General features: G+C 49.5%; 1 protein-coding gene across 1 annotated transcript; it reads left to right on the top strand.

Moving 5' to 3' along the window:
• Positions 1-27,136, top strand: CDX1 (caudal type homeobox 1). Its single transcript, XM_075131961.1, has 4 exons — positions 1-428; positions 15,938-15,962; positions 25,422-25,567; positions 26,692-27,136. The coding sequence occupies exons 1-4, from the start codon at positions 21-23 to the stop codon at positions 26,893-26,895; spliced, it is 783 nt and encodes a 260-aa protein (XP_074988062.1). The 5' UTR covers positions 1-20; the 3' UTR covers positions 26,896-27,136.
• The last annotated feature ends 207 nt before the right edge of the window (positions 27,137-27,343 follow it).

Raw genomic sequence — 27,343 nt, 5'->3', positions numbered from 1 at the left:
GCGCGCAGAGCCAGCCGGGGATGATGTATGTGGGCTATCTTTTGGATAAGGACACTAACATGTACCCTGCCCCGGTCAGGCACCCCAGCCTGAACCTCAGCCCCCAGAACTACGTGCCTGCGCCCCCTCAATACTCGGATTTTGCCAGCTACCATCACGTGCCAGGGATTAACAGTGACCCGCACCATGGGCAGCCTGCGGGCGCCTGGGGGTCGCCATACACACCCACCAAGGAGGACTGGCATTCCTACGGGCCTGGAGCCGCTTCTTCCGTCGCTAACCCGGGGCAGCTCGGATTCAGCCCCCCTGATTTTAACCCAATTCAGCCGCCAGGCTCTGGACTCCTACCTCCAGCCATCAACAGCTCGGTGGCCCAGCTCTCCCCCAATGCGCAAAGGCGCACCCCCTATGAGTGGATGAGGCGCAGCGTCCCAACCAGCAGCAGCAGTGGTAAGGACCCCCCCACCACCCCCGGCCTCTCGGGGTTGTCTTTGCGTAGGTCGTAGCTGGGGCGCAATCCTGCACCCCAACAATGCCAGGAAGGGAGGGCAGCATTCGGCCTGGGGGAAGCTGAGTTTTCAAATGCCCGTTACCCTAGAGAGCTCTGGTCAATGACACCGTAACGTGCCAGGGTATTTCGGAGAGCGCAGGGCTTGTGAATTAATATTTACACGCAGTTTATATCGGCGGTTTCGTCCATCTGAACTTCGGGGGATAATTACAATCTCGGAGACTTTGCTGCGATGCCTCAGGTTCCTGGGGGTCCTTTCACAAGCGTGTCCCCGGAGCTGGCCCGTACGGGCCCTGAGTCGAAGTGCATTTCCCCCTGCCCAGTAGAGCTGCATAAAAGTGCTTTGTTCTTGCTTTGTGGTAATGATAGTCCCCACGGGGCAATATCGCCATCCCCGGTGCGGCAGCTGCGGGGAAACCTATTGCATCCGATATATCCGATGAAGCGAGGTGTAGCTCACGAAAGCTCACGCTCAGATAAATTGGTTAGTCTCTAAGATGCCACAAGTCCTCCTTTCCTATTGCAAAGACCTCTCTCTTCAACCCCCGGCCCTGCCTGGAGTCCGCCTGGACTGGAATCCAAAGAGTTTCCAAATCCAAATTCGGGTCACGCCATTCTGTTAAACACCCAAGACCTGATCCAAAGCCCAATGGTCCTCGGAGAGGGGCCGATTCAGGGCCCAATTTTCCAGGGCCTGGGTGTTTTACCCGTTTCTCCTCAAACCGGCAAGGAGACGCTGGTGCTAGGCTGGCTTTTCCCAGCCTGGGACACTCTCCCCTGAGGGCCCCAATCCCCCCCAGTGCGGGGTGTGCCGCTGATGCAGGATCAGACTCAGACAGCCTATATCCCCTCCTGTCCTCTGTTATTGGGAGCCAGGCATTATGAACGGGCGAGCTTCGATCTCAGGCGGCCCAGTGGCTTCTAATTTTGCCATTTCTGGTGTAGTTAAGAAATGCCCAGAGCTTATCCCTCGGAGCAACAGGCTTCTAAGCGCAGACTGGGGGCCTCTCCCAAGCCCCACTGGATCAGGGCTGGGGCCGGAGAGCTGGGAGCACACGTCCCCAAGGGAAGTGGCAGGAGGGAAGAGAGTTTCTGATCGTTCAGACCCTTTCTGGAGGAGATCCCGGACAGACCCTGCACAAGTCACTGGAGTGACCTACACTGATTTTAGAGAGCGCCCCCGTCCCCCTGCCCCCCGCGCTGTGTGTGGGTGAGGTGGGGGCTGGAGAGGGGGGTTGTGTGAGTGTGTCTGTGAGAAAGGGGGGGTGTATAGGGGAGTTGGGGTGTGGGAGGTGCGGGCGGGGTTGTGTGTGAGAGAGCGGTGTGTGTAGGGGTTGTGTGGGCTCTTGTGTGAGAGAGGAGGTTTGTGTGAGGTGTGCAGGGTTGTGTGTGTGTGTGTGTCCAGCTCCCCCTTCCAGGCTTGCTCTCTCCGGCCCCTTGCCCCCCGGCGCAGTGTGGCCCCGGGCCCCGCCGCTCGTGGTTCGAGGCTGCACCTCGCTGCCTCTCCCGCAGGCTCCGGGCCGCAGCTGAACTCCTGACCCCTCCGGAGGCTGGGGGCCGGCGGGGGGGGGGGGGAGGAGGTGGAAGTCTCTCCCCAGGCCAACCCAAATGAACACGCTCCGCGGCCGCCCGGCTGCCCAGTTCAAAGGCAGCGCGGTTGTTTAAGGCAGGGGGGCTGGAAGTGGGGGCAGCCCAAATTTACAAGCGCTGCCCTTTGTCATGCAGATCCGGAGTGACTCCGGGTTGCAGGAAGGCGCGGGGCGCCCAGCAGCCCCATTGTCCTCGGCCTTTGTCGCCCCTGCTCTGCTCTTTGATGTTCCGAGCCGAGCCGAGAGGTCGGTGCGGGGCAGGACCTCGCCCCAGAGACATCTTCCCGCTCCCACTGCCGGGGCGGCCAAGGCCTGGCCAATGCCCCCGACCCGGCCCTAGGCTGCGAAGGGGACTGGCCCAACCAGCTCCTGCTGGCCGACCTCCCCAGCCTGCGGCACAGGGGCCTTCTCCCACTGCCGTCGCCAACCCGGCAGGGCTCTGGCAGGACTGGGAAATCCAGGCTGGAAAGGGGCCGGCTGTGAGTGGCTTGGACCCATGGCTGGCTGCCCCGCATCTCCAGCCCGGCTTGGGCTCTGCTCCCTTCCCCGCTCTGCCTTTGGGTCAAATCCTGCTGCCTAGATCCTCCCTAGATCCCAGAGCCCCACTGGAGTTAGGTGGGCGGCTTCAGGGGACATGGGGAGAGCCAGATTTGACCCGGAAGGCTACCAGCTACATATCACTGCCCCTCAGATGGGGGTTATCATCATCAGGTGTGAGGACCCCAAAGCCCCAGCAATATCAAACTCAAAGTGGACTCCTATTAAAAATATATATGTATCAGAGGAGCAGATCCTACTGGCATTGGCTTCACATGCACCAGGGTTCTGCCCAGAGTGAGCTGCGGATCAGAAGTGGTAAATTTCCCCATGTAGACCAGCCCATCACTTAAATTGCCCTTACAAAGGGTCCAGTTCTGTCTTCCTTATGTCTTCTTTCCTATGGCTGGTGTAGAGCAGCATCTACAATTTCCCCTGAAGTTGATCAAGCCATATGGCTACATCAGGGGTAGCAGAATTTATTGCAGTAATGCCTCCTTCATATTTATAAATTGGGCAGTAGGTGGTGATATGTTGGATGGTCTCTCTTGGGGAGTCACACTCCCAGGCTGGGGAATCCCTGATTTTCCATGTCTGCATCTACCGTGATTGGTCTGGATTTGGTTCAGAGTTGAGCAAGATGACAGTGGAAGGTTAAATCCAGGAACCTTACTAGACTGAGTACTGCCTTACTTACTCTTCAAGTAGTAATACAGCCCAGAAGCATTGTGGGCTTTCAAATTCTCCTGGGGCTTGTAGCTCAGTAAGGTACTACTCAACCTTAGCAAAAGGGGCCGATCTGAATTTGTATCCACATCTGATCCATGAGCCGCAAAAATGGTCCACAGATATCTGCATCTGGATTTAAAGTGGATATCTGTGGAGTTGCAGGGCTGTACAGATCTGGGCCAGAACAGACAGCTTGCGGCTTGATCCTGCTATATTGAAATCGGTAGGAATCTTGCCATTGATTGCAGTGGGAGAAAGATCAAGCTGTGTATAAATTCTACGTATCTGAGTACAGATTTTTAGGATGCCCCCTCCCCACTAGTACTGGGTCTTGGTAATATTAAAAATCTTCATTTACACACTAATCATATAATCTGCACCAATTTGACCATATCTGGGAGCATACAGTACACAGAATAAATACCTTAGCAAGGGAAGTTTCTGATTCAAAAGTTGTTTTGGGAAATCGGTGCACACCCTTATTTTCAAAACTGCCCAGCACTCAGCTGCAATTATCCATCTCTGTGAGAGCTGCTGGGGATCACATTTGAAAATCAGGCCAATAATGTCCAGTCGGGCCATTGATCAGCACCCAGGAATTCCTGCTAACTTCCACGCAATTGTTCTGAGTTAAAATTCAGGTACCTAACGCTTCATGGTCAAGAGAGTTTTGGAGGTGTCCTTTTGAAAAGGGAATTTTTACAAATCAAATGAATCTGAGTGGGTTTACCAGCCCCTCAGCTTGGAAATATGTCCCTGCTAGAATGTGATCCATCAGCACTGAAGATCTTTTTCATCCATCTATCCAGATGCCATGGGGGTGGGGGTGGTATCAGAACTTAAATAAAATAGAAGCCAAAATGAGACATGCTCCGTGTCTCACTTTGGCTGTGATCTAAATATTGCACTTCCTATTTTATGCAGCTTTTCAAAGTTTTGACAACAACCCCCTCCAACATGTTTGAATGGCTTGGATAGGGTAATGATCTAGCGGGTAGAGAGAGAGCTCTGCACTGCCATGCAGGAGACCTGAGTCCAAGGGGAAAAGGGCTGTCATGAGGGATAGCCTCAGTCTCTGCTGGAATGAGAAGCGGACAGATATGGCCATGGGGGGTTCTCATCTGCCAAGAAGGTCCCGTTGCTGAGCTGTGTAGCCATCTCTTGCTGCTGTCGTCACACAAAAATTGTACGGCTTCAACTGTAGCAACATAATTACAGCAGTACCAGCCACCTAGTGTGGATGCAGTTATGCTGGTATAAAAGGGCTTATACTGGTACAGCTAGTCCCATACCGGAAGGGGAATAAACTCTACTGCTACAAGGCATCTTTATACTGGTATAACTGCATCCACACTTGGGATGCGCCAGTGTAATCGCACTCCAGTGTCATTATTTCAGTAATAAGTCACACTATTAACTGAAATAGTTATACGGATACAAAACCTACATGTCGACCAGGTCAGATGCCCTCTCCCTCTTACAGCAGGATGGGTGCAGCTGTCATGAGTTGGATGAAGCAGTAGCTCAGGATATAGGAATGGGAACTCTTTCTCCCAAGTGACTGGCTTGGGAGAGGAGGGTCTCAACGTGGGGTAAGATGGCGGGTGCGGTGTTCTCATATGAGACCCTCTCTGCTCTATGTGGACACTAAAGATCGGTTGGCATTTCTCAGGGGCAATGGCATTTGCCCAGATATCTTTGGCTGAAAATACCCCATCCCCTCAGTACTGTTGTACTGTGCAAGAGTTGCTTGTGCATTTCTGCCCCAGAGGTGGTTGTATTTCAATGGTGCTCTAAGTACATAGCTTGAGAAACACTTTGAGATTAAAGGCACTCTAACAACAATAATTGATTACACGATAGGAATCCTAATTGAATTAGTTGTATGTATACTATTAATTGACTAGAGCAGAGCACATGTGAATTCTTTGTCGTATACTGTGCCCAGTTTTGCAGCTTGTTGCCTTCCCACTGGGCTCTGCATAGGCACATTCAGCAAATAGCAGAATTGAGGACTTGGAGAGGACATGTGATGAGTGAATCATGATATTACTATCTGGGTGGATGACTCCAGAGCCCCCGGTACCAGGGCAGGAATTTATTCCCGTTCTGATTAGTGCTCAGTGAAATCCTGGAATGATCAAAACTCCATGATCCACTATTATCAAAAGAAGAGCCAGCTGCACGGGGTAGTTTTGGGCTCTCAGGTCAGCCCTTGGAGAAGAAACTTGGGAGGGGCAGAAGTTTGAAACAATTGATAAAGGGAGAAAGAAACCAACAAACATCTTCTCTGGGTGAACCTTGTTTAATAATTTTACACCCAGGAGTGGAATTAAGATAAAATGGGGGCTTGAAAGCGCCTCTGATTGAGTTAAATGACAATTGGATTGATTGAATTGTGAAAAATATCGTGAGGTGCTCAGTTCGTATCTCTTAGATTAAATACACACCAAAGGCCAAATAAAGTAGCCATTGTCTCCTTCAATGCATATTAGGAAATTCCCCTCCCCAGCCAATGTCTAAAATCAGGAGGGTGTAAAACAAGTTCTGCGTCTGCCCAGTGCATCGTTGGCTTCTAATGACAAGCCCATTCTTGCAGTCCTTACCTCGGGAAGTCAGTCCTGCAGGCCTCACTCAAGATAAATTCCCAGCAAAGTCCATGGGCATTTCCCCGGGAAAGAGCTGCCGAATCAGACAATATCCAGTAGTACCAGTTCATTTTGTTCGAAAATTGGCTTAGAATTTCTGTCCCTCTCCTCCATGAACAAACATTCCACACGTGGGATTTTTTGCCTGAGTAGGACAGCAGGGTTCTTAGTAAGAATCTGCAGTTTCATCCTGCAGGGAGATCTTGGGTGAAATCCTCACCAAAATCAATAGCAAAACTCCCATTGACTAGTATCGGTTAGCACCAATTAGATGTTGTTTATATACCCCAGTCTTCAGTGGGATTTGTGTATGCAGAGCGTTTGCAGAATCAGGTCCTTCATACCTAATGGAAATAAAATATTGAGGGCTTTCCTGGGCCATTCTTTTTTAAAACAGGCAAATGCTTCAGAAACTTTCTTTATTAAGACAAAAAGTAATCAGCCTAGAGGCAGGTTTGGCACAGGTAAGGGAGAAATGCTTAAATGAACTGTTTTATTGCAATCAATAAACTGGGCATTAATCAGCCTGGATTGATTAACTACCCACCTTGCTGCAAAAGAAATAGGAAATTGATACCACAGCGTTTTTACTATAAATATCAACTGTTTAATTATGAGTGCTATAAATCATAATATTTCAGAAGGTTATAAATTACACCTTCCTCTCTATCACTCCTTGAATAAACAGCTACTAGTCTCTAGCCTGAAAGCCGCTGGGAAAGAGTTTTTCCTAGGTAATAAGATACTGTAATAACATCAAACTTTATATGGGAGAAAGGGGTGCAAATCCTATAGAGAGATCCAAAGCCCAGGGGACCCCATGAAAAGTCTCTAGTTGAGTCATTCGATGAGCTTTGGACAGGCCTTAAATAAGGGAACATTTTATATAGTTATCGCTAAATATTTACATGTTCTCCTCCAATTGAACTATCAAACTATCGGGGGGAGGTCCCAGCTGTCTGTACCATGCAAGAGAATTGAGAGACTTCAGGGAAAGGGTTGTTGGGAAATTGGTTAAGAAACCAAGCATTCAATAGAATTGAACACATAATTCCTAACAAATTATTTGTCGAACGTCACCTCTTTTTTCTGCTCATAAAATGTTCACAAGCAGAGTGTGAAAGTCTCGTGCTTGCTCATGGTTCACAGTTATTTGCAAACCTCCTTGTGAATTTCACCTCACTCTGGAAATAGCTGGAAGGGCTTGCTGAAAATGTTTCAGATCTGAACTTTGAAATTCACGCGGTGCTGGTGAGTTACATAAAGCGCATGGTATGGATTGTGTTCTAGGATTTGTGTAACTCATGAACATGGTGTGAATTTCAAACGTTGCAGCTGATTGTACAATTAAAACTTCACTTTTTGGTGCATCCATGAGTGGAAAAAGTCTGCTTTTTGCAAACATTCATGTCAGTGACGTTTGAGCGCTTGAATGCTGGTGGGAAGCAAATGTTAAACTTGCTGCAAGCGCGGTCAAATCAAAATGTGTCTAGAATTCAAACAAGTATTCTCAGAACTTTCCCCACGCTATTTGCTCAGCTCTGGTATTAACCCCAAAATCTTGAGAGGAGAAAATCTAATTACTGAGATGTTGTGGCAAGTTTTGCTCTGGAAATTCTGCTGCAGGAAGTCTCAGGGATGGAACGTTTGCAGCCATTCCCAATGTCTTCGTGAATAGGGGGATTGTCTCATCTGAGGAGGTCAGTATATTTCATTCAGCCTGCTAAACTGTGTGTGTCTGGGGGGGGCATTTTCAGTAAATGATGCTCCATTGTTAAAGTCCTTAACACAATTAACCCCCCACCCTCCACACACACTATATACCCATACACATGCACGTACACACCCAAACCACCCCCGCCACCCTTAAATTATTAACCCAGGGATTTGTTGAGCAGCTAGTCGCCTGTCCAAGGTACAGAGTTTTCAAACTTTCTTAGAATTGACTTTCCTTGAACAAAAAAGGGCTTCCCTTGAACATTAAAGATACCTACGTGACAGGCCAGGCCAGATAATACCCTGAGATTAGTGAAGGGACACTTAAAACCTCTGGCCAACGGAGGAGGTTTCTTACGGGGGAACCTTGAAGGATGCCCACCTTCCCGCTCTGTCAACACCGTGCTTTCATGGTGATAAGGGAGCCCGATTCTGCTCTCACACCAGATTTACACTGGGGTCACTCCATGAACTTCAGTGGAGTTGCTTCTGATTTATAAGCGCAAGGAGAATCAGGCCCGCTCTGGACAGTTTGACTGTGGCGCAGAGGCTGGGAGCTGAAAAGCAGTTGAGAAAAGAGTAGAAAATGCTGGAAAGATGGGCTAGTATCTTCAGGTTTCAGAGTAGCAGCCGTGTTAGTCTGTATCTGCAAAAAGAACTCACGGAAGCTTGTGCTCTAATAAATATGTTAGTCTCTAAGGTGCCACAAGTACTCCTGTTCTTTTTGTAGTATCTTCAGGGACTGTTTTCAGAGTAGCACCCGTGTTAGTCTGTATCCGCAAAAAGAAAAGGCGTACTTGTGGCACCTTAGAGACTAACCAATTTATTTGAGCATAAGCATTCAGTGCATCCGATGAAGTGAGCTGTAGCTCACGAAAGCTTATGCTCTAATAAATTTGTTAGTCTCTAAGGTGCCACAAGTCCTCCTTTTCTTTTTTCAGGGACTGTCTGCAGCTGCTTTGTAGGAAGGCACTGCTCCTTCTGACACAGCAGGCAAAATCCTAAGAGGTGCTGAATTACGGTAGGCTGGGGCTGTAGGCCCATGCTTCATTAGCCAGGGTGTGGCGAACCATGTGAAATTGGTACGCAATACACCCACCCTCCAGCTGATCTGTTTGTTGCCTCAGCTCTACCTTCCCACATATGACATGACACAGCAGGTACGGTTGATGGGAGGTTTAGCAGTGTACTACTAACGAAAAGCCGGGCGAGCAATCAAAAGAATCAGCCAGGTGCCAAAATCAGTGCTGAATTCTGAGGAATTGGAAGGGGAGAGACGAGTCTGCGTGAAATACATGCCCTAGGTCTGCGTGTGATGTCGTCCTAACAGTTAATCCACCTATGGTTCAGAGAGAGCACCGTTTTCAGTGCATTTTCCATTAAATAGGGGGGTGTGATGATGATTAGGGATGGGTGACATAGAAAACTGTAGCTGTTCTACCATCTCCTAGGCTGGGTCCTGAATTTCATTGTGGGTTGTATTAAGAAATCCTTGCTTTGGTTTGCAATTCTCACAGGTTCTTGATCCTTCCTCACTGCTGTGAGATGCCTCTAATGTTATGGTGAGATCCAGGAGGGACTGGGTTTTTCTCTATTTAACTTGTAACTAAGCCTGGCTTTGGAGCACTGTGGAGCCTTTGACAACCACTTTCCGATAGGCACAAAACTGGGGAAATAATTCATATTTCTGGAAGCACTTTTTCCCCCATTCAGACAAAAGCCCTCAAATCAACTACAATTCTGTAAATAATAGTTGACTGCAGCCAGCCTTCTGTGAATAGTTTGCACTGGAGATGTAGCGGTTAATTGTGATTGGTCCGATAAGATGAGTCACATGGCATTATTTCTGTTCCCTGACTAGATGAACACTGTGCTTTACTCCTGGGAGCATTCTGCACCAAAAAAACAAAAATTCTGCAAAATTCTGGAAATTTTATTTGTCAAAATAACAAACTACATAATCACGCCAGTTTCAATTATTTTGGTAATTTGTTTCATAATACCTGTTAGTAAGCATTTCTGTAACAATAGAGACACACACAAAAATTCCCCCTGGAGTACAGTTAAAGAAACCCCTATGATAATCCAGTTACTGTTTCTCTGCTCCCTGACCCCCCCAGAGCCCAGCCAGGGGGCCAGACACCCTCCCCCCAGAGCCCAGCTGCAGGTCCCCCCCAGCCAATACACCTGCACCCCTCAACCCCAGAGCCCAGCCACAGCCCCCCCGCCCCCAGCCCAGACACTCGCCTCCCTCCCCCTCCTCAGAGCCCAGGGATCCAGAGGGAGAAACAGCCTGATGCTCAGTCCCAGGCTTGCACGGAGTTTCCCGTGTGCAGGCTGGGAACTGCAGCTACCAGGAACCCTCTAGCTCCCACTCCCTCCCGCCAGCAGTGTCTTCGGCGTGCAAACTGGGCTCTGCCAGGTCTGGCAGCCCATAGTGGCGGCAGTGCATTTCTGTGGGGAAAAGGAAATTCTGCACAGTGGCACAGAATTCCCCAGGAGTAATACTTGCGCACATGAAACAAAAGTTTGTTTGCAATGAAAACTCCCACATGGGACGTTGGAATTTTCCCACTCAGCGGACGTGAAAGTTCTGCTGGAACACGTACAATGTTGGCTGCTGGACACTTGGAGGGGCTTTCTTAGGATTCCTACACCGGCTGTTGGCCACATCTATGACCTGACATCCCCTTCCCCTCTGAAAGCGAGATTACACCCCTAGTGTTTCATCCACTGTCTATATTTTTGCTACTCCACTTCCTGTGGTGGGGGGCTGAGAAAGGGGTAGGAGAGGGCTTGTGAAAACCAGGCCTGTTGATTCACAGCCAGGACAGTGTCCTTCAACCATCGTGCGTTTGGCTCCCCCACCCCGTAGGAGCTACCGTGAGCTCCTGCCTGAAGTCAATGAAATACAAGGGCGACAAAGGAGCGTGGGTAGAATAGGGAAGGCAGGTGCTACCAGGGCTCACAGGTTCTCAGACGGAGGCTGTTGTCTCAACCTTTCTTTTCCTTCAGACAAAGTGGGTTTAGTGATGGTGGAATGTGCTGGTTTGACTGTCCTGAGGACTGATGGCCGCTCTTTAGCCAGGGAACACTTAGCTCCGTGGGTAACAGCTTCCCCATGCAACCTCATTAGCAAAATAGATAATGTGCCAAAAGTGTGTGGCATTCTTCTGAGGGGAAGCGCTGTATCAATGCAAAGCATTATGATTATTGTGCTTCCATAAGGACGTGTAGCTCGGGTCCCAGGCCCTCCTGCTTAGTTCTTGGCCTCTTTGGTGACACTGTGAACTAGGAGGCAATTACCATTATTTCTATCGGTGATGGGAGCCCTTTTGCAGTGAGAACTGAACTGGGACCGTCAAACATTTCACATAAGGTTACTGAGCAGCCTTCAGTTGGTAACAGCTTGTGGTTGGCTATTGACCTGACCCAGGCCGGAATAACTGTCTGAGGGGCGAAATTCTCCATGTCCCATTATCAGCCCCTTGAGCTATCAAGCCCCCTACCATCTCAATAATAAAATACCCACCCCACACCTGCATGGATAGTTTAGAGACTTTAATAGGAAACCATCTCTTTACTGGCACATTCCTCTTCTCTCTCAGCCAACCCATGGAAGTACCCTTAAGGTACTGGATTCCTAGTTACTTGTGGGCAATCCTGCTGGATGATATTGTAAGGGACTGTGGCTCTCACGGACCCTGGTGGGATTTACCAAGAGTTGTGGGGTAAGATAATAGTGATAGACCCTACGGGTATATACTCGGAGGATCTGTGGGCCTGGTGGAAGAGGCTGGAGCGAGTTGTGACGGGTGCAGGCTCAGTATTACAAACCCCACAGTTTTGTAGTGCAAGGATTGTCGGTCTTGTGAGACCGAAACGCTGCAGGGGCTTCTTAGGAGCCAGGATAAGGCTGCAACAGTAGAGAATAGAATAACTGCCCCTGCAGCTAATTACTTCTATATTTCTTCTCTGTGATTTTCTTAGGAAGATGTGCCATGGTTGACAGTGGTGTATTGTATATTTGGCTTCTTCTTGTTGCTTTGGGTGCTGCCGGAAGGGATGTATGTTAGGGAGGGGCCACTGTAATCATACACTGGCCGACGAGCATGAACCTCAGGACTATTCACACTGAAAGGGTTGGAAAATGGTTGACTGCCTGAGAGGGTTAGAGTCCAGTGGGAGGCCTTCAAACCTCATGAGAACCAATAAGTGTCTAGATCTGCAATCTCAGTCATGTAACTGATGTGGCAGCCATCTTGCCATCACCGATGAGTCGTTTTGCCTGCTGCTTTCCTCTCTGTGCTTCATGCAGGAGATGAGGAGAAAAACCAGTAGGTTGCTCCTATTCCAAACTACAAAAGAGACATTGATTTAAAGTTGGAGCAAGTGCAGGTAGGAGCAGTCAGCACAGGGTTTGGAGTCCGTAGTTTCTGAGATCCAGTCCTGACTCTGCCACTGATTTGCAGTGTCGCTTTGGGCAAGTCCCTTTGCCTCCCTGCCTAAGTTTCCCCATCCATAAAACAGGGAGGATAATAGGTACTTAGCTACTTCACAGGGGTGGTGAGAGGTGTAATTAGTCAACGTTTGTGCCATGGTTGTATTTGGATAAGTACGGATTTTCATCATAAAAAAAATTAAAACAAAAATGGCAGCTAGATGTTATGGAAAGGGATACATGAGAGAGAGAGAGAAGATCCTTATGGGGACAGACAGATGGATGAACAGAAGTGCCACACTCTCTCAGGCTCTGCTGCTGGCTTCATTGCTAGTGCAGGGTGAGGGGCAGAGAAGGCAGCATTAGCAAGAAGTGGACACAGGCACCCCACACTACACACACATCAAACACAGGGCGTTGTGCCCTTCTCAGACAGCTGGCCTGGCTCAAGCTCGCTTGCTGCAGGTTCTGCCTGTTTAGTTTTGGATGTTTCTGACTTTTGACTCTGGAGGCCAGTCTATTATTACGTTATTCATACGGTTTAGGAAACCTACATTCTTTGTTTTAGTTTTAACTGTGGATGAGTGAAGCCACATGCGCAGGGCTGATCAGCAGTGCTACACGCTGAGGCATAAATGGCTGGACTCGGCGCTCTGTGCTCCTGACCACATCCACCAGCTGGCATTTCTCGAGGTCACTCTCCCTCGTTGGAGTTTCCAGTGTTAATTACTTTGGTTTAATAACTGCCAACCCCAGCCCCTACACTGTGCTCTCCCCTGTGAGAGGGTCCCCACCAGGGGCTGTCAATGAGCATATAATCCTGAACCTTCAGCACCAGAAACACCAGCCTCTACCAATTGAGTTAAAGGAGTAACTCCACTAGCTGGTAGCAGTAGTAGGCTCTTGTCCTCTATGTGGAGCAGTCACTATATAGGGACACAACACAACCTGCTCCAATCTGTGTCTCTTTCTATCACTGTGCTCATGAGTCCATCACCATCATAAAAGTGTACAGTTCTCCTGTCCTCTCTGCATGCATTTGTGCTGCTCCTGCTGCTGCAGTGTATGCCGAATGCCTGTTATCCATCTGCCAACACAATGGTGCCCACCTCTTAGCCATTCCCATTTGCTGCATCAGCTGTGCCCTCCTCACCCGGGGCTGGCTGGATCTCTGGTAACTATCTCTTGAAGGAAACAGCCACCTCTGTTAAATAAATACAAGTCTCACCCCTCCTCTGCTTCTGCCTGCTCCTCCAATGCTGTTTCTGTCTTTATGCCCTTGCCCGTCACTCTTTAATGCAGTTATTTCCATTCCAAATCAGAATATTCCCAAGTATTTCCTGAGCCTCCAGTTCCTAATACCACCCTAATCTGAACATCCCTATATTTGCCCATTCCTTCGAGTTTAGACCTAACGCCTTGAATCATTCTGTTCTTTGCACAATCAATTCAATGCCAAAGTATTCTTTTGGGTGCCTAGTCTCATAGGCTCCTCATTGAGAACTCTGTCTTGAAGCAGGAAGAGGAGGTCAGTCCTGAGGAGAAAGACTTGACTACTGCTGCCTCTCTGGGCATGAGCAAGTGGGATCTTCCATTCGCCTTGACCTCACTGAAGGCCAAACTCTGCTTTCTAGCCCCAACAGCGACTTTTGACTTCCTCATTTATCTGCTGGCCTCATGCAGGCTGCTCTAGTCCAGGATACAGAATAGAGGAAGCAGGAAGAAGTTTTTATTTCCCCTTTCTTCCCCCGCTAGGAGGGAGCGACAAAGCTCGCCTTGTCTGGGGCTGCATGGGCCACAGCGAATGGATGGAGACCCAGCTCCTAAACCCAGCCACAGCCAATCCCAGTCTGCTGGGAGATGGTGAGAGAGGTGCGTTCTGATGAGATGTGGTATAATGGGACATGCCGTGCATTGGAGCTGAGGCCGGAGCTCCCTTCCTTGTCTCAGAGCGAGCGCGATCTCAGGCAGAGCCCACGAGGCCTTATCTGTGAGAAGGCAGTGCAGCAGGTGGATGCTGGGTGCAGCTCAGAATCTGGACCCAACCTACCATCCCCGTCCCCCTCCCCATGTGTGCGAGTGGGTGTGTGTCTCTGTGTGCACACGCTCAGAAGTGAGTCCCTTTTGGTTTCCACAGCACATTAAAGCTGCTCCCTTATCTAATCGTGGCTAAGGTGAGGGCTATTAGAGTTATATATTAACAAAGATAATGATACCCTCTCCCCACACAGACATTGGCCCTTTCTTGATCCTGGTGCTGAAATCCTTCCCACTGGCCTCGTGAAGGGCTCCTTGCCGCCGGTCATTCACCTGCCATGATTGTGATAGGACAGAGAAAGATTAAAAAGAAGCCGGCCTGACTTGGCTGCAGATTGTGAAGCAGCAGTGATAACGTTTTCAAAAATTTGAGCGGCCAGTTAAGGGCTCCAGGCCTGAGGAGGCCCGTGGCCAGGCTGTCAGGAGAGGCGGGCTTCATTCATAAGGAGTAGGGGGGAATTAGAAAGCAAAGGTGGCGAGCGAGAATCTGATGTCAGGGAGAGGGAGCGAGTTCATGCTGATACTCTCAGGAACCTGAGGCCAGGTTCCATGGCACGCAACTGGGCCTGCCTGAGAGCTATCCAAAAGACTCATAGAATATCAGGGATGGAAGGGACCTCAGGAGATCATCTAGTCCAACCAAAGCAGGACCAATCCCCAATTTTTGCCCCAAATCTCTAAATGGCCCCCTCAAGGATTGAACTCACAACCTTGGGTTTAGCAGACCAATGCTCAAACCACTGAGCGATCCCTCAGCCCTCAGTTGGCTCAAGCTCCCAGTGTGGGGACCTTGGCGCTCCCCTCAGACCTTGTTGGAGGGCGGGGGGGCAAAGAGAAGGGTGGCTGTAGGCAACACTGCAGGTGGCTCTGTAAGCTCCCTTAGCTGACATGTGCCCACTTATTAATGGCAGGGTGGAAAGTGCTCATGGAGACCTTGGTTGTGGCTTCTGGGCTGTTCATTAAAGCCCATCCTCCCTGCTGCTGTGGCTCCTGAGGGGCCCGGGGCACTGGAGCACTTGCCCCTACACGGGACCTTTCTCTGGAGAACGGGAGCACCGTGCGGTCAGTTTAAACAGCTGGGGATGAAACATAGCATTGGGCCCCGGGGGGTTGTGTTTTAATTTAAGATTCCATGTTTGGGGAGCGTGGGCGGGGGGGCATCCACACTCCACGCACGATCCTTGCAGGCTTGCATCACGCGTGAATGAGTCTTACACTTAGGCTGGTGTGGCCCGGTGTAGCGGGCTTGTGCACGATCACGGGAGCTCTGCCCTCGGGCCCAAACGTAGTCACGCGGCACAGAGCCCAGATGCTGCGCCGGGGGCTGGGGAGCTACGCGGGTTGCTCAGCAGGGAAGGAAGTCCTAGCCTGCAGAATCATTCTGCAGCTGCTGTTGCGACTCTGAGGCTGCAGCACAGTGAGTGGCAGTAAAGTTACCCCTTTACGAGGAGGAGGAGAGAGCTGCAGGGCTGCGCCGTTTGCCTTCTGGTGCGGCTCCTTCCCAACCTTCTTTTGCCCTGCCCCACCCACGCACTACAGTGCCCTGCAGTGCAGTGGGCAAAGCAGAGCTGGGCTCTCTACCATGCTAGGGGAGCATGTCCTTTATATGTTCCTGCACCCTGGAGCAATGCCCTGCCAGGGGAGCCTCTGCAGCCATGACGGAGGGGACTGGATTGGCCCCTAAGGGTTTAAATGAAGCTTACGCAGTATGGAAGGGCTGTCTACTCAGGTGTGTGTGTGTGGCGGGGGGGGGGGTGCCACACCTTAAGAGGGACATGGATGAGGGTAGTTGGAGATGTGATTTGATTTTTAATAATGTGCATCACTAGAGTACGGACATTAAGTCTCCCATCTTCACTGCTGGAAATAAAGGTCCAGTTTTATAGCTCTGGTCTTTCCAAACAGAGCAAAGCTGTCTTGAGGTGAAATCTTTGGTGGCCGAAGGATTTTGCATAATGAGTGGCTTTCTGTCCCAGCCACCAACGATTTAATTCACTCCAATGCGACTGAGCGGAGCGAGCACATCATTCATCTCGCAGACGCGTCGCTTTCTGTTGCAAATAAGAGCTCGACACCACAAATGCCTGGTTGAAGCCCTCTCTCTTTCTACACCCACCACGGAGGGTGCGTCTACACCGTGTTTGAAAACCCATGGCAGTGAGCCTTGCTCTATCGCACTGAAACCAGCTGTGTAGACGTTTGGGCTCAGGCCCTGAGGTGAGCTTGACAGCAGAGTCTGCGCTGCTGTTATGGACAAAAATCACAGTAAAGATAGCATTAAGTTTGCAGCTCTGCATTTGTATTTAAAGAGAGTTGAATTATTCATTGTGAGTACTATTTCGGTCTTTTCTTCTGCCTCTAAATCTGCCACAAGCCACTTTAGAATTCAGCAGATGTATTTGCATTTGACCATTAGTTGGGATGAATTACCGTCAGTCTTTGGGTTGAATGTGCAACCTTTGCTACTTTGTTTAGATTGTAAGTGCCACATGGGAGGACCTGTCTACTCTGTGTTTGTGTGGTATTAGCACAATGAGCCCCGCTCTTGGTTGGCTGCTAGGCCCTAACATAATAAACAAGGTTAATAATAATGTTTGTGGTGAGTGACTGGTCGCTCAAGTCACATGGTATTGTTTCATCTGCCTGATTAGGTGACTGAAACATTTGAAACAAAGAGGAGAATTAATTAATGAGATCTGGTGAACAGCAACTAACAGTGAATGACTAATTTCCCGCAGGGACTTTTGGATGAATAATAATTCCTGCTAAAATTCATGGAACGTTCAGGATTCACCCACCATCTGATTTTTGACTTTCAAACATTTATTTTTAATCTTATTTCCTCTCTTCCCAATGGTCCCCCCCGCCCCCACAACAATAGTCAGGGCAAAGAGAGTTAGAAGTCAGATTCCCATGGAGCTTCCATATGCTTTGCATGAGTAGAAGCCCTGGTTTCCACCTCACTGATCATGTGGAGTTTACAACTTCTTCATGACTCCTTGTGTTTATAAATTATTGGGCTTGTAAGCCCGGCAGTACTTATAAACTTGGAAGGAGTCCTTCCAAAATTTAACTCTGCAAGAATCCCCGCAGAGTTTATAAACTACGCAGAGGACCCTTAAGAATTAGTGAACGGAATTTATAAATTTCAGGACCAGGGGTGCCTGACCAGGTAATGAATTTCAGGCTGCACCTACACAGCTTGTAACTTTAGAGACTTGGAGCAATTCGGATCACTTTGTCCACATACTCTGCCTGCGGGAGTTGTGAGAGACACAGAATTCTACATGGAAGTTATCGCCGTTGCAGAGAATACATGGAGCAATGGCCCCCAAGATGTTCCATTTTCCTGTTGCTTAGCTAATAGCTTTTCAATAATCCATCGGGCACAGTTTAATACACATCTGTGCATTAGTTCTCTCTGGCATCTAGTGACTGCAACACTTTTAGAGTTCCTAGCTCAAAACTTTTATCAGTAATTTTTGAAGTCACATGTTGCATACACAGCCGGTGCGATCCACCTCACAATTGCAAAAAACCTCACCAACAATCCCCCTGAGCAGGAGAATATAGATGCAAATTTCAGATGGAAAGGCCCTATAGTCTGTGGAAGTTAGAGGGAGGAAATCAGATTTATAATGCAAATTGTCTTACAACAGTAAACGTGGATTTGCTATGGTGGGTCCATAATATAATAAGGCCCCTTTTCTTAACCTTGTGTTTGTCTCGCTCTATATTTGCACGTGTTACACACACAAACATAAAATCTCTCTTTTGCACAACTACACCTACTTACTCTCACACTGAAACACATTTCTCAAGTGGTCACCAAGCTGTTCGTTCTTGCTAGCTGTGACGAGGAATTGAGGTAGGACGCTGGAACTGGAGGTGCTGGCTTGAAGTAATAATAACATCCAAATGCGCGGTTTCCATCACATGCAGCATTTAGAGTTTTGTTCAGTGGCTTTCAGTATAAAATCCCTATAAAAATCGTCCCAGCGCCCAACTTGGGTGCTCTCTTCTGAGCAGATATGACGTGAGCCAGTCTTACTACCTTGCTTCCCTTCTACTGGCAAGGGATGAAAGGGATGATCAAATTAGGTCTTTTCTGCTACTTGCGATTTAGTGGCTAACGCCCAGTTCTAAGAGATTTGGGTTCTATTCCTGGCCGTGTTACAGACTTGCTGTGCTCTTGCCCACCTCACCGAGTTCTTGGAAGACTTAATTGCTGCTTGTCAGTTGCTTTGAGCTCCTCTAAGGCAAGGCTGCATAGATGTGCACATTATTATTTAGATGACAGGTGCTATATGAAATCCCACTCTTGTTCTGTCCACATAGGTGCTCATACAAATCCATGCTCCACGCCTGTGTACCTCCGAACACACACTGACATAGGGATGAGCAACCCTGGCTGCATGCACGGGCACATGCTCGAGCTGTTTGCCGAGTACATGCACTTCAATGGCCTCCTCAGCCAGAGGCCTAGAGAGAGGACACAAAAGCCCCGGTGAGTGGTACAGGGATGGAAATCCTGCTTCCACTTGAAAAGGTGAGCGACTGCTTTTGTAGCCGGGGGTCCTCAGGTCCCGTCCCAGCAGGATCAGCTGTCTCCCAGCACTTGCGCCCATATGCAGGCACATCCCCCGGGTTCACACATGCGTTCACACATACGCATGTGTTGACACACGCTTACACTCTTGCATTTGGCTTGGAGGCAAACTGGAAGCAGGAAGTAAACTGGCTTGGGCTTGGTTACTCATTAGAAAAGCAGCTGCTTTTTGCCCCGACGCTCAGACATCACCTGTTGTGGTGGCTGTCCTTTCCCGCTCTTATCGCCAGTGGGCTGATCCCTCGTCAATCACTCAGCAGGGTGACCCTGCCCTCAACATCTCTCCTGAGGACTCTTCCCTCCGGGGTCCTGTGCCTTGGCCCAGGGCGAGCCCCAGGCCGCCACAGAGCCGCTGCCCTCTGATGACGCTCACCCTTGTTTCCTCTCCTCTTTCCATGAAAGAAACCATTTAAAAAAAAATCCCCATCTCGTTGAGATGGGGAAGGTATAGAAGAGACACACCCGGCCGGCTGAGGCCTCCCAGAATGAGGGGAAAATCCAGCTAGGTAGGGCTGCAAGGGGGCGTTGCGTCTTCCACTCCAGCGGTTCCTTCTCTGGTGTACTCTGCAGAGACCTCGAGCCCTCCCCTCCCAAACCCTCCATGGGACGGCAAAGGAAGCCGGAGAGGCTGAAAGGGGCAACTTGGTGGCTGGAACCTGCTGGACAAAGCGTTCCAAGTGCACAGGGAGACCAGACTGGGGCAAGGGGCTTAGCTTCCTGCTCCCACCCTCAAACATTGGTACGATCAACACCAAGCCTCGGGTAGGTGAGGTGGTGTAATAATGCCCAGCCCCACCCTTACCAGGAAGAGCCTCTCCGTTGCCATTTGGCCTTTCCATCCCGAGGGTGAGGCCGACAGCAGGCAATGCCCAGGCTGCTACTCATAAATTAAAAAAGGACAGCCTGACACGCACTCCTATATTTTTACCCTCAGAAATGGGCTTGCTCATATTTTAGGGGAAGGTTTTGAGGGAGGGACCAGTTAATATTTTATTGGCCTGGGTTTGCCGGCCAGGCATTGGCTGCAAGGCCCTCAGATACCACAGTGATGGGCATAAGGTCCCACTTTCTTCCTTTTTAGTGTGTGCCTCCTCCTCTGAACCCTGTTCCTCCTCTGCTTTCTTCCTTTTGTGGGCTACCCTCCTGAGCGCAAGGAGCTGACTGATGGCCAGAAAAGGCCAAGTGCCAGTCTTGGAGCCTTTATGACACGGAGCCACGTGAAATTCCCAGACTGATGCAAAATGAGCAACTCACAGTGGAACCTTTTCAGTCCCTTGCCACTGGCTTTGCATTTTGCTCACTGAGTCAGTTGGGTCGTCCCTGCACTCTGCGTGCAAATCTTGCCCCGTTTTCACCGCTGCTTCCTTTGCTGCGTTAATTCTCCTGCTTCAGTTCCCTTTGGTCAATAATCCTCTTTGGTTGCTGGGATTAATAATAAGACAAATCAGCCTGTTCCACAGCAGAGCCTCTAGGACATTTCCACATGAGCCATGGATGCTGATCTTTTTAACTGGTGTTCGGATACCCCGGTGATGGGCATAGTAAATCGACTAGCAGCCAGGCAGGCTGTATGTTTGTATTTCTAGCTCTCCGAAGATGGTGTTGCAGTCTGGGCAAAGACCAGGCCCCCAAAGAGTCAGGGTACAGTGAGCGGGGCACAGGGATGTGAAGAGCAGGCCTGAGTAGTGCTGTGGAAAGGCTCCAGGCTGGCAGCCCAGGAAGGCTGAGCCGTCTCTCGGTGGAACAGGAACAGCACCGAAGCAGCAATTCAAGCTTCTCCTCCACTGCCCGCCAATGGGGCCCAGTCCTCTCCTGGAGGAACCCCTCCTGGGGTGAGTAGACATGCCCATGAGAATACCACGCTGCCCATGCTTTGTGGTGACATTCGCAAAAAGAAAAGGAGGACTTGTGGCACCTTAGAGACTAACCAATTTATTTGAGCATGAGCTTTCGTGAGCTACAGCTCACTTCATCGGATGCATCTGATGAAGTGAGCTGTAGCTCACGAAAGCTCATGCTCAGATAAATTGGTTAGTCTCTAAGGTGCCACAAGTCCTCCTTTTCTTTTTGCGAATACAGACTAACACGGCTGTTCCTCTGAAACCTGTGGTGACATTGATACCTGTCCACCAGGTACCATTTATTTCACCTAGGAGAGCTATGCAACATTTTGGACACCTAGAATTGTCTGACAATATAACAATATGTTATCATGCCTCTCGAGCAGTGATACTCAGGCTGAGGGTCCCAAGCTGCAAGTGGCTCTTTAACGTGTCTCCTGCAGCTGTTTTCAGTACATGGTATTAAAACACTGGGTCATTTAATTATTAGCCAATCTCAGTTATTAACCAGTCAGGATGCTTTTACTATGTTATACTAAACACTTCCCCTGGCATACTGCTTACATGTGAATCGATAGTACTTTAGGAAATGAAACAATGAATTCACACGACTGTGGTTCTTTTGGGTAATGTTGATCACTAATTTGGCTCCTGAATCACTGAGGTGTGAGGATCACTTCTCTAGAGCAAGGCAACATTCCTGTCTTGGGCTAGACGTGAACCAGAGAACTTGAAGTGAAAGGCTTTGTATCCCGATACCTTGTCCTGCTCTGTAGGAATGGATCTTGGTCTCCAGGCCTGGACTTTCCACAGCAGCGGCATACACAGCATCATACATAGCTCCCCCATTCCTTTTCACTATGCCAGTCTTACCAAGTGTGACTGATGGCCGTCATCATGGAGAGATGGAGTCAACAAGTCATACAAGAATCTTCCAGTATCAGGAGAAAGGGACATTTTTTTTTCTTAAAGAAGGATAAAGACAAACAAAACTAAAGCAAATAACTCCCCTCTTTAGAGATTCCAGTGGGCTTCTCACATCCCTTTTCATGCCCTTTTCCCCCTGGCCAGGTCCCCTGTCCCAGGACGGGATGCTAGAGAGCACTAAACTTTCTTTATGGCACTCACAGATTCCCCCTGCACAGAGGGAATCTTCAGAAGGGCAGTGTCCACCAGGTTTCCAGCTGCTTTGTACCATGCAGGGGTGTCAAGCAACCTAAGAACTGGGCCCTCCATATAAGGATGTCCTCCTGGTTAAACTGATCCAAGCAAAGTAACTGGTAGCTGTATATGGGGGGTGGGGTGGGGTGGGCATGGGGGACTGGTTGTGATGATTTATGTAATCTATTGCTGACACTTCTTAGTTTGGAAGGGCTTCATGGTTCCTTTCACTGCTACAGTATTACACTGACACTCTAATAATATATTTAATACCCTCACATGCTTTTCCAAATTAAAAAAGAGGGAGGTGACAATATTCTGTCCTCTCAATGAAAGAGGCTTTCCATGCTTTGGCACCACCAGTCACCATGCAGCATGAGCTGTCTTGAACATAATCCTGCCCTCTATTACTCCAGATTTACATCTGTGTAACTCCACGGACTTTTGTGGGGTGACTCCAGGTTTACACCAGTGCAACTGAACAGATTTTGGCCCATTGCCTTCTTGAATTTTGGAAATCTCTTAGTTGTTGCTGTGTCAAGCTCTGGAGAACCTCTGAAGGTCAAAAAACACACGGCCAAACCCTGTTTTCAGTGACACTGATGTAAATCGGGAGCAACTCAATTGAAATTCATTAAGATGCTTTGGATTTGCACCCACTGTTCCCTGGTACAGCTCCAGTCTCTTTGGCAAAAGTTTAGGAAAAGACAGGCATCTACATCTGTTGTCCTGTGTTTTCCAAGAAGACAAATGGACTGATTCCCAGGCAGGAGGATGTTGAATATGCAGTTGAAAACACCATCATGACCCACCTGCCATTCTGGAACAGAATTTATTGATTTCTGGATATGAAACAAACTTTCATGGCTGTGTTTGTTGCCCTCTCTCTTGGGTATTTGGTAGGGATAATCACAACATTCTTATTAGTAAACCTGTTGATGTGGGTATATCCAGTTCTTCTTTAAAACGTCTTGAAAGAAAGGACCTATGTCCACTGATCCAGGAATGTAATAAGTGAGATGGCAGGACCATCAAAGGCCTATGTTGTATTTATTTGCTGTATTTCTGAGTCACTGCTTGTCTGTACACAAGGACGCTGTTGTGCATGACTCATTTGTCTTCCGGCAACCTCGTGGTATTGCGGAGCTGAATGTTCTGCTGCAATTAGGCTTCTGTTTGGTAGCGATGTGGATTGCTCAACAGACATTTGTATTTAATGCTAACAAAGCCAATATGCTACATTTTGGACCCCTAGAATTGTCGGACAAAACCTTTGTGGGTTAGCAAAATGGATGACCGACCCCTGGTCTTTGACGCATACATCCCATTATCCTGTTGTGTGGTTAGAGTTAGGTCTTACTCTGCAAAATCCCACAGGATCTCCAAGACAGAGCCCTCTCTCTTACGGTATATTTTCATTAAACCTTTATCTTTTAGTTTGCATATTATCCCTAAATATATGTCACACACTGAATGAGCTAATGCAGGAGACCTGTGTATCATCTTCTACATTTATTTTTCCATTTAGGAGAAAATAGTTATACAGAGGAATTAAATTACTTATGGCTGGGGCTGAGAAGCAATGTGTGGGGTCCAGTTGTGGAGTTTGGGGGTTTTGGGGCTTCATCTCTGCTTTGTCTTTTATTATTAATCATCATCATCATCATTTCTATTACAGTAAATAGGCTCTAGATATTTTATACATCATTCTATTACCGCCTAGCAGCCATCTCTAAAGAAAATCAACTTTCACATAACTTACCATGTGATGGATCTGAAGAACAGTTCACTTTCCTTTCCAGTGTTACATGTGAAATGTATCAACACACTCAAATCAAATCTGCTGCTTACGAAGAGCCCTATTGAACTCCTGATTGAAATCAATGGGCCCAACGGAGTAACAGAAAAATATGTTTGCGAACAATTATTCAGTGAACAGATGCAGAGATTCACAACAAATATCCCCAAAGAACACATTTAACTCATTCAACAAACAAACAAGTAACTTGCCCTACGCTTTGTCTCGCTAAACGCTGGTCGAAGGTGGACAGCTAAGCTGCACCTGCAAAATATACCTTTGCATCTGCTTTGTGCACAAAACCCACATTTGCAGACACAACTTAGGTGCTGCCCTTTGAAAAAGTGATACTGCCCTGTCCCAGTGGCAGAGACACACGTGTGTTCATAGCACATTCCATAAGCCGCCCCTTTGCTTCACTATTACTTAGGGGCTGAGGTGAGCAATTCAGGGCCTTCTTCCCTCCTTAGGTGCACTGCCTCCTGGGGTCACTTGCTAGAAGTCTCGGGTAGGTATCCAGGAACAGAGCTCGGCCCTTAGGTTTCTTCGCCTGCAGCTGCAGGAGTGGCCCTAGCCATTTTGCCAGCCAGGGTGGAAAATGTTTTCGCCCCCGCCTCAGCAGTGGAGGGGGAAAATCAAACAAACCAACTCCGGCTGGCCAAGCAACAGTGAAAAACCAGGTCAGCCAATGCAGCAGAGAAAGGGGGAAAAAGTCAAGGGGCACAGGAACATGTTGCCCCTGGAATTTGGCACCCAGAAACAACCCTGCTTGCTCACCCCTAGAACTGGCCCCAAACAGCTGACAGTAAACTCATTGGGGCTACTGCTGTGACATAGCTGCTGTTCCTATCTGCAATCCTGCTGTTATTCCCGGGGGAAAATCTTTAGCTCTGCTGGTATCTTCTTTTCCTGTTATTATTTCTTGTGCAGGTTGCAGTACTCCCTGGAGGCCCAACCAAGTGCAGGGCCCTCTTGTGCAGGGCGCTGTACAGACACATAGCGAGAAACAGCCCTGGCCCTGAAGCTCTTACCATCTCTGTAGACAAGACTGACAAAGGGTGGGAGGGGAAACCGAGGCCTGGAGCGGGGAACGACGACTTGCCCAAGGACGCACAGCAAGTCAGAGGAAGAGAGAAGAACAGAGTGCGGGTCTCCTGATTCCCAATCCACTGCCCCATCCCCTAGACTCCACTACACTTTCCCTCCCTGGCTTCTAGCGCATGCACCTTAAAATGATCAAACCTGACCTTCTTCCAATAGGTTGGGTTTGGAGTTTTATGGCCAAGGGACTCCGGTTTCCTTTGCATTCTCAGGTTTCATTTCAAACCAGTTCATTCTACATTTCCTAGCCAGCGTCCATCATTGCCTTCCAACACCTGACTCTGGCACTCTGTCTCTCTCTGGTGCCGTAACGTGTGTCTCTCTCTTCCTTGGGTGCAATTAGATACCGCACAGCCTCCTCCTCAGTCTACAGTGTCATCTCTCTCTTGGATGCCCCCGCCCCAGCCAGCTCTCTTCTTCCAGCGACTGCTTGCCAACGGGTAGGAGTCTGTGGGCCTCCCTGGTGGACTGACTTGGGCAATTGCTGGGCAGAGCATTTCCGCATCCCTTCCGAAAGGGCTTGATGTCTCCGCTGCCCTCTGGGTACCAGGGCTCTGCAGTGCTACCAAGCGATCCATGGCATTGAATTGTGGCTAGCCGGCAGGTCCCTGGGGGTAATGTCCTCACACTTATCCCTTGCCAGCCGGCACTCCAAGTCCCCACTCCAGTCACTGGACATGGTCCTCTCTGCTGTTCCCATTAGGCAAGACCAGAACAAAAGACAAGTACCGGGTGGTATATACGGACCACCAGCGCCTGGAGCTGGAGAAGGAATTCCACTACAGCCGCTACATCACCATCCGGCGGAAAGCAGAGCTGGCAGCAACGCTAGGGCTCACCGAACGGCAGGTCAGTGCTGCGTTAGCCACGACGCGCTGGGCCGGGCTGGGGTTATTCTCCCTCTCGCCCCACCAGCTACCGTCAATGGGAGGATGATGGGTGACCATCCAACCACTGCCAGTGGCTAAGGGCTCCTCCAGCCGATCCCATCCCCGGCAGCTGAGACGTGGCACCTGCATTGTCCCGTGGGATGGGCTGATGCAGGCAGCCTCGGACATTAGGCCTAACTGCACCCATTGAAGCCAGCGGTAAAACTCCCGAGTGCATAGGAGTTGCACTCCTTTGCACTCCATTGCAATTAAACCAATGCGGAGAGCTCTTGAAACCCGCCCACTCTTAGGGTGATCCTATAAAACAGCAGAGTCAGCACCCTCTAGGGGAGACGGGAACGCTGTAGGGGACATGAGAAAGCTTTGGAGGAGATGGGAAGCGAGGTTAGGAATCAGGGGCGCTCTGAGGGGGCGGGAGGCTCGTGTTCGGGCACAGGCTCGGAGCGGCGACGTGGCTCATAAAACGAAGACTTCCCCGCCAAGCTCCGCACTACGGCTCCTCGTTCCTTCCTGCCTAGGGTGACCATACGTCCTGTTTTGGCCGGGACAATCCCTTTGTTAAGCCCTGTCCCGACTCTTTTGGCAAAAGTGGGCATTTGTCCTGTTTGCTCTTGCCAAGCTTGATCAGTTGGCAAGAGTAAACGGGACAAGTGCCGACTTCTGTCAAAAATGTGGGGTGTGGAGGAATGTGCTTGTGTGTGTGGGGGAAATGGCGATGCCAGCCCCCCCCCCGGGCCGGGGGGGAGGGGCTCAGGGCTAGCCCTGCACGGTGTCCTTTGGGAAATATGGTCACCCTATCCCCTGGTGTCCCCTGTCGGAAAGTCTCTCCATCCTGTGTGTGCCAGAGGAACAATAGTGAAGACAGAAAAACTAACCCGGCAGAGAATTGACTCCTTGCACTGACTCCCTCCAACCCTCTCATCCCCATCACCTCACACGCTCTTTCCCTCCCAAATGCTCGTTCCCCCTCTGTCCCTGGCCTCACTCACTGCCATATTTCATCCTGCCTGCTTCTCTCCTTTCCCTGTTTCTCTCCCCCGGCCCCTCCCATGCCTGTCCGTCTCTCTCGTCTCGTCTCCCCAGGTGAAAATCTGGTTCCAGAACCGGAGAGCCAAGGAGAGGAAGGTGAACAAGAAGAAGATGCAGCAGCAGACGCAACCCACAAGCACCACCACTCCCACCCCGCCGGCCGTTGGCACCCCGGGTCCCATTGGCGGTATCTGCAGCAGCACCACCAACCTGGTCTCCTCTTCCCCAATGACTATCAAAGAAGAGTTCATGCCCTAAGGCCAGCAGACAGCAAGACACGGCTAGATGTGCCGTGCAGCGGCGTGGAACCAGGTGGGGAGCTCTGGAGACTGGCCATCCCTTCACAAAGACCTGATGCTGCAATGGCTGAGCCTATGAAGCCACTTCCTCTCTCTCCGGAGGAAGAATAAGCTTTCTTCTTGATGGCAGACGACCCCGCTGTGGCCGTGTCATGGACTCAGTTCTATGTATAAAAACAATAGGTTAGTTACTGTTACTCTGTGGTAGGAAAGAAACACTGATCGGGCCTCAAATATTTATAATCAAATGCAAGAGGGGGCGCTTGGGGGATGGGAGGAGACAGTGAGGCCGAGGAAATGTCATTAGCAGGAGGGGGACAGGTTGGGCTCCTGGCTGGAGGTTCAGGAGACTGGTCAGGAATGACTTCCCCTCAGCACATCAGGCGGAATGGGGCCGTTCAAACAAG

The sequence above is a fragment of the Caretta caretta genome, chromosome 8 (assembly GCF_965140235.1).
Source record: "Caretta caretta isolate rCarCar2 chromosome 8, rCarCar1.hap1, whole genome shotgun sequence".
Lineage (NCBI taxonomy): Eukaryota > Metazoa > Chordata > Testudines > Cheloniidae > Caretta > Caretta caretta.
Note: the sequence above shows the minus strand (reverse complement) of the source record. Positions and strands in the feature narration are given on the sequence as shown.

Coding starts and splice junctions, on each gene's coding strand:
- CDX1 (XM_075131961.1), top strand. CDS start 21: ATGATGTATGTGGGCTATCTTTTGGATAAGGACACTAACATGTACCCT. Junction 15,963..25,421: donor TGTGTGTGGCGGGGGGGGGG/GTGCCACACCTT, acceptor TGTTCCCATTAG/GCAAGACCAGAACAAAAGAC. Junction 25,568..26,691: donor TAGGGCTCACCGAACGGCAG/GTCAGTGCTGCG, acceptor TCGTCTCCCCAG/GTGAAAATCTGGTTCCAGAA.